This window comes from Populus nigra, chromosome 1, assembly GCF_951802175.1.
Source record: "Populus nigra chromosome 1, ddPopNigr1.1, whole genome shotgun sequence".
Lineage (NCBI taxonomy): Eukaryota > Viridiplantae > Streptophyta > Magnoliopsida > Malpighiales > Salicaceae > Populus > Populus nigra.
The window spans coordinates 23,574,118-23,586,891 of NC_084852.1; the positions used below are offsets into that span (position 1 = coordinate 23,574,118).

At 31.0% G+C, this 12,774-nt stretch overlaps 1 protein-coding gene across 1 annotated transcript; it reads left to right on the forward strand.

Moving 5' to 3' along the window:
* Positions 1–9,917: 9,917 nt before the first annotated feature.
* Positions 9,918–12,349, forward strand: LOC133684351 (acyl-lipid omega-3 desaturase (cytochrome b5), endoplasmic reticulum-like). Its single transcript, XM_062106829.1, has 8 exons — positions 9,918–10,406; positions 10,527–10,616; positions 10,713–10,779; positions 10,954–11,046; positions 11,225–11,410; positions 11,489–11,569; positions 11,696–11,833; positions 11,942–12,349. Exons 1-8 carry the CDS (start codon positions 10,093–10,095, stop codon positions 12,122–12,124), a joined length of 1,152 nt encoding a protein of 383 aa, XP_061962813.1. The 5' UTR covers positions 9,918–10,092; the 3' UTR covers positions 12,125–12,349.
* The last annotated feature ends 425 nt before the right edge of the window (positions 12,350–12,774 follow it).

Genomic DNA, 12,774 nt, shown 5'->3' on the forward strand with positions numbered 1-12,774 from the left:
CCTATTATGGATGCCATTAGCCGTAACTAATCTTGTAATTCATTTCCAGGCGTTCCTATCACGAATGCCATTAGTTGTAGCTAATCTTGTAATTCATCTCCCGACAATCATATCACAGATGGCATTAGCTGAAGCTAATCTTATAAATATGTTGGACTTTATTTACATTAAACATAGTATTTATTGTAATTGCATTCACCAGAAGAACTTTAAATTGCATAAGTGCAAATAGGAGGGAAAATCACGCACCTGCTCCGCTTGTCTCGTGACCTCCCTTAACAAAAGATCCAATCATGGTCGCTCCTCCTAAATCACAAGGAAGTTTTTGGTTATGATTCCTTTAAGCCGATTATTATAAAGAATCCATATTCATTCATTACACATGTTACTTTCTATGCATGTTCATTTCCTCATAATAACATACATACATATATCATGTATATTTTCAGAGTTAATATCTCAACATGCAAGTGTTTGCATGACTTAGTTCTTTTATATTCTTACATATAGTATTCACGTGAAAGTTTAACCGTTACTGTCCAACTATTATTGTCTAGACATTGAACTGTTACTGTCTAGGTCTAACTGTTACTGTCTAAACATTGAACTGTTACTATCTGAATATTCATCAGATTTTTAACTATATCTAGAGTTTTAGAACTCCATTTTAAGTGAGATTGATCTCATTAAAAAGCTAAGACACAAGGCTACAAGTTCTCTGAAGGAAGGAGAACCCAATTCTGCCTCCAAGATAGTTAGAATTGCTCATCAACTAATCAGTTTTACTGCCTTACAGAATCAATCACGACTCAGTATCGGTTGGTGACCCATAACTAGAGTGCTACAACTCCAAATTAATCAAGACCAATTTCTTTGATTAGCTATCATCCAAAACTATAATTTCTATGAGGGAACCCGATCCTAATTCCCTCATCCTCCTACCTAAAATCTCACCGAAAGTCAGGAGACAAATTTGTCCTGATTCTTCACCCCCCTCCCTTCACACAATACTTTCACAAACTATATTTTCTGGGTAAATTATTTTGGTTTCATGCCCCCCATCACATACCACACATGAATTAACTTAATTTTAACAACAAATTTTTTTTCCCCAATTCATGTCTAAAAACCCTAACCTATAATTCAATATCAAGGCATCAATTCATTATCGAATTTGAAATGAATTTTAAGATCATGTTTAGAACACCTTACCAGGTACAAATTAAGATTTTGATCTTCAACCAATTGAAGATTTTCAACTCTCTCCTTTCTTTTCTAATGACAGTCGACCCTTCTTTTTCTTTTCTTGTTCAATTTTCTTGTTAATCCCTTACTCACAAGTGTTTATTCCATCTATAAACCCTTAATCTTGGATGGGTTTTTGAAATTGTAGTGTTTCTCTCTTGATTTTGCAAGAATAGATACAAAACTCCCTATTTTCTTTCCTTATGGTTGCTACCAATTTTTGATAAGGAGAAGAGTATTTATACTCTATAATTTCTCTTATTTGCACTCAGGCTCCATTTCCTTTAAGTGTATTATTCTCTTCAATTAAATACAACCCTCAACATTACCAGGTTTATTTATAATATCTCGAATTATTTCGCCTGGAAATTTATATTAAAAAATTTATGAATTCCTGTTTTTATTTAACCATATGCATAAATTTCTTCACTTTTATTTCATAGGTAGTTAGTTTGCAATTTAAGCAACTTTAATTATATTTTTTTTCCGGGGTTTACAATAAGTCTTGTAGTGTAAGATGTACCAAAACAGAGATCGGGAGTTTGTTGTGCCAGGAGACAAAGATGGTAGATCTTTGGTTCTTGAAACAAAACAGAACACATAAATTTAGAAAAAAAAGAAGAAGAAGAAGGAAATGATTATTGCTGATATTGGGAATTTGAGTTACATGAAGTTTTTTAAATATATTCTCAAGAAAATTACCTTGAACATCATCATCAATTTTAGTGTGTCTTTAACCAATTCTGGGTTATGAAGAAGCATCATCACCGCTGAAAGAATTAAAGACGACAACAGATCTAGTGTATGTTTTGAGTTTAGGATGAGGATTTGGGTTGGAGATGGGTAATCTTTACCCTGAATGATTTGTTAACAGACAACAGTACATTCCCTAAGATTTTAACAATTGGATATCCAATTGGCTACAAATTGAAAGTGTGAGAGGTCTATGAGATTGGAATGAGAGGCAAGAACAATAAAGAGAGAAGGGAAAGGCACCCTGGATAGAAGAGCAAGAAGAACGATGAGAGAAGAGACACGTGAAGAGCACAATAAGGTTATTTTCGACAATAAAAAAATAAACGGTTTATTAATTGTGTCGATGCAAATGTGTGTTCAACAAAGGGCAAGTCATGCTTGCTTTTGTTTAACCCGTGGTTGCAACTTTAAATTGTGGTTTCATCTCAATGTGAAAGTTACCACGTAAACAAACACTTTCTAAGCAGGACTTTTCGTCCATGCCTTCGCAAGTTTGCTTGCATTTTCCCCATGGAAAGTAGGAGACCCAATCAAATAATGAGAAACTTGTGTTTTGATCATATAGACTTATAAATACTTCTATCCTTGTATTTTAATATTATTTTTTAAAATTATCCTTCTTGTTTTCTAAAAATTCTAATGTTAACTTAACCATTAAATAACCTACTACTTAAATTTGGTTTATGAGTTTTTTTTTTCTAGGATTCTAAATTGTTTTTGCTAGTGAATATAGCATATATGTGTACATAAAAGGAAAAAAGAGAAAACAATTAACAGAAAACAAATTAAAAAAATATGAAAAGTTAACTTTTTGCTAGTTAGTAATTAGAGGTAGAAGTATACTGTTGATAAATCTAGAAGGGCAAATAAATAATTTACCTTTAACTTGTTTAACGGAGCTTTTCACTATTATAAATCTTGAGTTAATTTTTCATGATGATTTTATGCATGCACGTTGATTTTGCATTTCTTGTACGAAAGAGATTAATTAAGACAAGGATAGGAATTAAATCTGTGGAATATGGTTGAAATTATATTTTTTTAAAATTAATTTTTTTTATTTTTTTATATTATTTTGATGTGTTATGTTAAAAATAATTTTAAAAAATAATAATAAAATTTTTTTAAAAAAATTATTTTAATGTACTTTTAAACAAAAAATATTTTGAACCATAATTACTACTATATTTCCAAACACAATTTGTTAACACAATCGACAAAGATTAATTAATTAATTAATTATAAGATTTAATTAGGTACAATGTTGAAGAGTTTTGTAGTTAATTTTTTAAACTCGTGATAATTATTTTAATATATTTATATAAAAAAAATATTTTGAACCATAATTACCACTACATTTTCAAATACAATTTCTTAACACAATTAACAAAGATTAATTAATTAATTATGAGATTTAATTAGGTATAATGCTGAAGAGTTTTATAGTTATTCTTCATATTCATGACATTAAGAATTGTGGGCCTCTTAAAGTTGTAATTTGCAAGTAAATTAGGTTACAATCTCATGCGTGAGAAGTGAAATTTTCAAGAGTTACTTTAGTTATAACTAGACTGCTATCCTAATTTTTTCTTAACATCAAAATTATCTGAACCATGACAAAATTAATCCAGTTTAACTTGATGAAACATATAATTTATATAAAAAAAATTACAAAACTTAAAATACAATAACTTAATATCAAGGAATTAAAGTAAAAAAATCATTTTTTTTAAAGAAACAAAAAAAATGACAATCTGAGTTAACTTTATTCACCCGCCAAACACAATATGAGATAAAGAATAAAAAAAATATTTTAAAAAAAGGATTTAGAAAAAAAAAATTCAAAGTTAAATCATTGAAAAAAAATGATGAAAAAAATCTTAAGTCAACACATGTTAATTTAACTAACTCGTACTCAGATAACTCTGCAGGAAAAAAAAATGAAAAAAAAGCACAAAGCTCAAGGGCCAATAATTTAAAACCAATGAATACAATAAAAAAAATCAATTTCATAAAAAAGAGTTGAAAAAAAAAGTCAACCAATGTTAATTAAGCTAACCCGCAACCCGGTATATGAGATAGAGATAACCCCACAAAAAATAATGAAACAAATCACGAAACTCAAGATCCAATAGCTTATTATTGAACGATAAAATTAAAAAAAGACTTAAAAAATACAGCATGAGTTTTAAGATCGGGATTACCTCGTAAAATACAAATATGAAAAAATAACAAACCAAAATTCTCAATCATAGAAAATAAAAAATACAAAATACAAAAATCAAAATAATGAATATCAAATCTTGTACAAAAAATAAATGAAAGAAAATAATTAAGGATTAAATTGAAAATCAAAATAAATGAAGAAATGGATAAAAAAAATAGGAATAAAAAAATGAGAACCAAAATTGGATACAAAATTAAATAAAATGTTAAAGAATAAAATTGAAAAAAAAATAAATCAAGAAAAGGATGAAATTGAAAAAATAATAAATTTAAAAAAGCATTAGAATCAGAGTTTTTAAATCCGGTCCGGTCCAAAGCTAGAGTTCCGGGTTTTAACAGGGTCCCCGAGTCGCCCGGGTCAATTCTGTTTTTTTTTTTAAATCAAAACAACGTCGTTTTAGTAAAAAAAATCAACGGGTTACAACTGAGTTTTTGATTGGGTCTTGCCGGGTCAATCGAGTCACGGATCATCCCGTGTTTTGACTTTTTCTATTTTTTCTTTAATCTTGCTCGGTTCAAACCCCTGATCCTGGATCAATCCGTCGGATTGGACTGAATTTTAAAATTATGATTAGAACCAAAATTAACAATTTTGTATGTATCAATTAATGACACGTTCTTATTTCCTAAGTTCTCTGATTTATGTTCTTCCTTTTCGTGTCCCGTGTCAGCTTGACAAAGAACACATGAAAACCGATCCAATTTTTCTTCCCTGAATTTTCAATATAACATGCCATGCAGAGGCTAATTTTAGGTTTTGTAATTCCAGGGTGTTTTATCCACCTTTATTAAACAGTGATTAGAAGTGCTAAATAATCTACTTAGCCAGCGCTCATAATATAAAATTGCAATTTTAAGCAGCTATTTGGGGCTGTACTAGGTATCTTTCTTCGTGGTCCCTTTGATAGGCAGGCTGCTACTACTGCCATGCATTTTCGAAACTCCATTTTTCATAAACCAGCTTACCAGCAATTGATAGTGAAATTATTTTTTATAAATTTTAGAGTTATTAAAGATTTATATAATTATTAATTTAAAAAATTAATAAAATTAATTAGTTGAACTACACGTCTAAATATTCATGTTAATAATATATATATATAAAAAAAAGATAGAAGCCCTCTTTATACGAGCGAATGCGAAGCTTCGACGATTCTTTTATATATATTTAATCATATAAAAAACCCAAGGATATCTGTCTGGATCAAGAGACATTAAACATGTTAAAGGTAAACTATCTAACCATATAATAATCAGAGGAAAGAATCCACCTTTACGTGCATAAACCAGCCATTGATAGTGGCAAAGAGGTAAAAGTATAATGTTGATAAATCTAGAAGGGCAAATAAATAGTTTCCTTTAACATGTTTAATGGGGGTTTTGCACTATTATAAATCTCGAGTTAATGGTATGTTTGGCACATCTACCTAGGGGGTGCGTATTCGAGTAATTCGGGTAAAAATTATTATTCTAGATTATAAAAAAAAATCATTTTTTTATTCTTCAAATTATATTTTAAAAAATTAAAATCATTTTTAACCCTATGCATTCCATTTCCTCTATAACCCTGTAAGAAATTACTGTACATTTATGACTTAAAAAATTTTATATTTTGAGTTTCTGAAATTTGAACCCGTGCTTAATTTTCTCCAAAATAATTTCGAAGAATTATCCAAATTTTCTATTTTCTGAATTACTTCAAAAACTCGAATATTTGAATTACTCTTACTACAATTAGTAAAAAAATAATAATAATGTTCATCCTTTTATTAGTAATCATTATGTTTGAGAGTAACTAATGATATTTGAGGGTATGATGTGACTGTTTTTTTAATGTGCAATTAACGCACAAAAAACCGCCACCAAAAACAAATTTTGCTTCCTCCTCTCCCTTGGTTACTTTTTTTTTTATGTTCCCAAAACTTAAACAAAGAATACCATAATAGTTTTTTTGGAACGTTATTTTTTAAAATGTTTTTAATTTAAAAATATTTTATTTTATTTTTAAAAAATTATTTTTAATATTAATACGATACAAAATATTTAAAATATTAATTTAAAATAAAAAAACAAAAAAAAACAATTCCAAACACACCTTCCCTGTCGGTCCCCTTCACGATTCTGTCTTCTTTTGGTGGTTGATGACACCCTGGCGTGGCTACAAGTCTACGCCCCCCCACCCCCCACTTCGGTTACGTTTCACTACGTAAAATATACTTTTGAAAAATATTTTATTTATTTTTCATGTTTATACTAAGAAAACTTAAAATATTTTATTTATTTTTCATGTTTGATATACTAAGAAAACTTAATCAATATAAAATATTTGATAATAAATGAAAAATAACCATAAAAATAGAAAACAACCCATGGTTCTCAAGATATTTATGTTTTACAAAACTATATTTGCATCCGGGGTGGAGACAAGGGGGGTTGGCAGGTCCCGATCCCTTTAAAAAAATTATTTTTTTATTTATAATTTTTATTAAAATAATAAAACAATTAAAATCTTGACCCTTTTTAATTTATTTTCTGGACCCATCCTATTTGTATTAATAAATTATAAATTTGATAGCACATCAATTAATTATTGTCATTTCTTTTTTAACACATACTTTTTACGCATAATAAACATCAAATCATTATTTTTAAGTATTAGCCAAACAATGAGGAATACAAATATTTTTTTGTTTTATATGAAACAAGGAGAGTCCAAGCTTAATATCATTATGGTTCTCTATTTCCATCTTGATTTTTGTTTTTTTTTCTTCTTATAAATCTAGAATATGACAAAGGTTAAAATAAAATATAATAAAAAAATCTTTAAGAATTAAATACAAACAAAATATTATTATTATTATTATTATTGAAATACCGATGGAGTGGAAGTATGTATGAAAGATGCTGAGACGTCAATAAGTAAATTATTAATAATCAGTAGACTCTCTGCGCAATTAAAGTCAAGTCGTTAAGCATCACAAACGCATGCTTCTACGATTTCTTGCAGAGGTAATTTTTCATGATGCATGCACGTTGATTTTGCATTTCTTGCACGAAAGAGATTAATTAAAACAAAGGATCACTGATTAAAGCCGTGTCTAAGGGTGGGAATGCAGTGTTTTTTTTTAAAAAAAAAAAAATATTTTATTTAAAATTATTATTATTTTATTCAAAATTTTACCTTTTTGATTCCTCCCGGTCCGTATAATGAAATCGAATCGAGTACCCTATTTTTTCCGGTAATATTAATGTTTTATTGTTATTCAACACCTGAATCTGGAGGTAATTTAAAATCCGTTTGACATCACTTGTGAAAAAGACTTAATTTTGACATATTTTAAATCATAATTTAAGAGTTTTTTCACAAATAATCCAAGAAATAAATAAATTGAGATTATTTTAAATTAGAAGCATGTTTATTAAAAATAACTCATGGCAACTCTAGATGGGTAGCATAAGCTAGAATATGTACGTTAAAAGTTAAGAATTTTTAACTTAGATTTTAACTTTCATGTAATTTATTTTACCCCGAGTTAAAAAAAACTGTCTCCAATTAACCATTACATAATCATGACTTCTCTATGATATAAAGTTAAAAAGAAATAGCTTAAATCAATCAATAAAAATCATATCAAAAAACATAAACTTCAAAGAAAATATATGTAATATTCACTGGCTATGTGTAAATTAGCATTACAAAAAAAAAAGCCTATATTATTTTTTTTATACATAGTTGTAGACTTGAATCGAGGTTTGATCCGATTTAAAATCTAAATCACGATACTATATATATATATATATATATAAAAAGGAGTCCTGGTGAGATTCCAAGTTAGAGGCCGGGTCGAGTTTAACGGATGTGTTTGTTGTGAGGATCAAGATTTGTCAGGGAAAGCCAAAGCGCCAAACGACAGAATACTGAGTCGGACGGACTCAGCAGCAACTCCGAGACGACACAAGGTATCACTATCACGCGTTCGCACTAAACATGGTTATAATTAATTTGCATTCGAGCATGTAAATGTTAATGTTACTTTAGGAGTGGGGAGGGGCTAGTTAACCTAGATTATGTCTAATCTCGCGTATCTCGATGACACCGTTAAGATCCTGCTGGTCCTCCGTTACATGCACAAGGACCCCGGTGGCCCGAGTGCCTGCCATGTTGGGGTCCAGGCCGTGCAATAAGTTTCAAAACTACATTAATGGCATACACGTGTTTTTCCAAAACAAAGATCCTCCTCCTTTCAAAGTGTAAAGCGTGATTCAAACCCTAGCTCCTGAACAACGGTAGGGATTCTAAGAAAACCCTCCTCTAGGCATATAGCCTACGAGCGAACGCCATGTTTTCATTAATGTTTGCCGACCACGGGGTGGATGACAGGCGGCGTGTTTAGGAGACATTAATGTCTCCTTGGGCTTTTGCTAATTTCAATTGTGGCGGTAAAAGGAAGATGCTGCTGGTGGCTCTTAAATGATGAAAATGCTTTATATATACATGTTCATGATGTGTTTATTAGGAGAACAGTGACGGATTTCTCAACATCTCCCCCCCAAAATATGGAGCTTTTGTATCAAAAGTCGTGGCTTTTTGTTAACCTGGATATTAAGATTAAAAACCAGCTAAACATGTAATTAACAGTAAGAGTCTTTTAATTTTTAATTGAGAAATAAAAACTGCAAGAAAAGAAAAGAAAATGGAAAGTGGAAAAGAAAAGATATTTTCCATTTTTCATCTCTATTTGCCTATCTTTTTTCGTTCCCCACCACAAAAACAGAAAACATATCCATTCCTTACCGTTTAAAATATTTTTCTATATTAGAAAAGAGAAAACATGTTCAAATTAATTAATAATTCCATCTAAATCTTGCGAAGACTTTTTTTTTAAAAAAAATTTCAACAGAAAGAGAGATTTTGGAAAACACACTTTTCCAGTTTTCCAAATATAAAATTAGACAAAAAAAACTTAGTTTTCTGCTTTATTTTCCTTAAATTTCTGAGAAATTGGAGTTTATCTCTTCTTCTAGCATCCTTGGTGTCTGGCAAAGGCTTTTCACTTTTTTGCAACCACATATTATATGTGGTTACAAATGATGTTTTGTAAAAAAATTAATTTTTTATTTAAAATTATTTTTAAATTATTTTAATATGCTGATATTAAAAATAATTTTTTAAAAATAAAAAATTATTTTAATATGTTTTTAATTAAAAAATAATTGTTATTGTATTTTTAAATATATTTTTAATTAAATGTGTTAGCTGTGCTTGGAAAATGAGGCGATGAAAACTAAGTAGGCACATAAGTAGGCAGATGTGACCGAAAATAAATAAATAAATAAATATCCACAACCACATTTGAAATCAGGAGCACGATGTGCTTAATTAGCTTTGTCAAGGGAAAGTAAAATATATAAAAAATGATAATGTTAATTTTAGCTCGAAATTAAAATAAAAATTGATATAAAAAATTATTTCTAGAAAAAATTGGTACGGATTGGGATTATTTGTGTAGTTGAAATGTAACTCTGTGTGTCAAATTCGATTGAGAGTACGAAAGCTCCGACCTTTTTTTTTTTTTTTTTAAAATCTCAGTTAATAATAAACTACAGTTTATAAATTTTGTTTTCAAATCATAACTGTAAAAGTTAAAAAAAAAAAAAAACAAAACAGGTGTAAGCTTATGGCGTGAACAAAACTACTTGTGTCAGAATGATGCGGCAGTGTTCCATGTGCTTCAGTTTCTCCCTTTTATTTATAAATCTGCTAGTTAGCTAGTCCCATTTCCCATCGAAAGACAGCAGCAGCGCTCGAGAAATTAAACTTGGTCCCAAGATAGATTTTGGGATTCCAAGTTGAGTCCCAACATAATGAAGGAATCTTGTCTTCAGAAATCGAACAAGAAAGATGCTAGTAATGATACCGTTGATGGGATCGACGGTGAAGGCGATTTTGATCCAAGTGCACCTCCACCATTCAAGATTGCTGAGATCCGAGCTGCCATTCCTAAGCATTGCTGGGTCAAGAATCCATGGAGGTCACTGAGCTATGTTTTAAGAGATGTCACTGTCGTCTTTGCCTTGGCGGCAGCTGCTCTGCGCTTGGATAGTTGGATATTTTGGCCACTTTACTGGGCGGCCCAGGGCACAATGTTCTGGGCCATCTTTGTTCTTGGACACGACTGGTAATAACATCTCTATATTTGGTTTTACATTGTGAGATTCTATCTCTTTCTTGAATAATATTGAAGTTTGTACGCATCTACACCAGTAACGAAAAAACCCATTTTGTTTTTCTTATACAGTGGCCATGGAAGCTTTTCCAACAATCACTTGCTAAATAATGTGGTGGGGCATATCTTGCATTCTTCAATTCTCGTACCTTACCACGGATGGTGAGTTTTTCCAGCACAGTCATGTTAGTTTCTTTAACATCTTCATCATACATTTTTTACCTGGCCTTCAAGGTGTACATGAATAATATTGTACAGGAGAATTAGCCACAGGACACACCATCAGAATCATGGCAATGTAGAAAATGATGAATCATGGGTTCCGGTACATATCCCCTCTTCCTTTAACTTCACTGAGCTCTTCTTATTTTAATTTCAAGTGAACAAATGAATGTCCTTGTTCTTTTTAAATTCTGCTGCTCGTTTAAATTTCTGTTCATCTCTTTAATTTTTTAGCCAAATGTCCGTAATCCCTTACCCTCTCTTTAATCTCTTTCAGTTGCCTGAGAAGATTTACAAGAATTTAGACTTGCCTACTCGGATTATGAGATACACTGTGCCTCTCCCCATGTTAGCATACCCCATATATCTGGTGAGAGCTTACATCTTGACTTTATCAAGGATAAGTATTTTCCAGAAAAACAAAGAAGAAAAGATATTGTAAGAAACAAAAGAAATGTAGGCAGGCATAGATCTCGATAACATGAACAGAAAATGGGAATTTCTTTCACAGTCTTGATTTTGATTTTCTGCTGTCTTTTGAGTTTCAGTGGAGAAGAAGCCCAGGTAAAGAGGGTTCTCACTTCAATCCCTACAGTAAATTGTTCGCTCACAGTGAAAGGAAAGCTGTGTTAACCTCAACTGTCTGTTGGTCTATAATGGTTCTTCTGCTCGTCTATTCATCCTATGTTTTTGACCCTGTCCAAGTGCTTAAGATCCATGGTGTTCCGTACTTGGTGAGTCACTTTACCCCATAAATCTTGGATTTCCTACTTGTCACTGCTGAAATCACTTAGGTTTAATACAATTTGCAGATATTTGTTATGTGGCTGGACTTTGTTACATACCTGCACCACCATGGCCATGAGCAGAAACTTCCCTGGTACCGCGGCAAGGTACACTGATGTTATTATATATATATATATATATATATATATATATATATATATCCTCTCAAAATACCCGACACTTGCAAGGGATTTATTTTACCAAGAAGTAACTTAAGGCCTGTGTTTCGACAGGAATGGAGTTATTTGCGTGGAGGGCTTACAACAGTGGATCGGGATTATGGATGGATCAACGGCATCCACCATGACATTGGCACACACGTTATACACCATCTGTTTCCTCAGATTCCACACTACCACTTGGTAGAAGCGGTACTCCATCTTCACTGCTCAAAGAAATACTTTTCAGATTGCAAATTAATTAAGTGAAGATTGGTTCATTATGAACGAATATTGATAGCTTGATTCTTGCCTTTGCAGACAAGGGCAGCTAAGCCGGTGCTCGGAAAGTACTATCGCGAACCTAAGAAATCTGGGCCATTTCCACTCCACTTATTCAGCAATCTAGTGAGAAGCATCAGAGAAGATCATTATGTGAGCGACACAGGAGACGTTGTCTACTACCAGACCGACCCTCAACTGTGCACAATCAAGTCCAACTGATATTCTTAAGAGCTCAGACAAAAAGGGGAATATTATAATAGTTACAAGTCTCAAAAAGCACCACTCATAGGAGTATTTGATTTCCTAAAGCAACCGCATTCTTTCCTTTAGCTGAAAAGACAGATGCTCTTAGCAGGATAATAAATTATGTAGAATCTTCTTCAAGAATTATTTGTTGAGCTAGAAGTTATGGTGGGTGATCATAATATTCTTTTTATCTCCAAAGATTTAGATCTATTTCAGGTATTCTTGCAAGTAGCAAGATGATGCAGACGTGTACGAGTTTCAGGAGCAAGCTACCGGAAAATCTTGCTCCAATGTTGCTTTCCAACACATCATTTCTCCTGTTTTTAGGTCTTCAACAATAAGCTGCTCCTGTGTAAAACTTACTGGCAACCAAGGGGTTGGTTCAGATGGCTTCGATTTCGACTAGTAACTGAATGGGAAGATGTTATGGTTTGATTCTCTTTTATGTTTTAAAAATGTTTAAAAAAAAATAATTTTTTTTATTTTAAATTAATATTGTTTTGGTGTTTTTAAATTATTTTATTGTGTTGATATTAAAAATAATTTTAAAAAAATAAAAAAATCATTATTTAAATATATTTATTTTTAACCAACTATATTCTCAAACACATACATAATTCTAT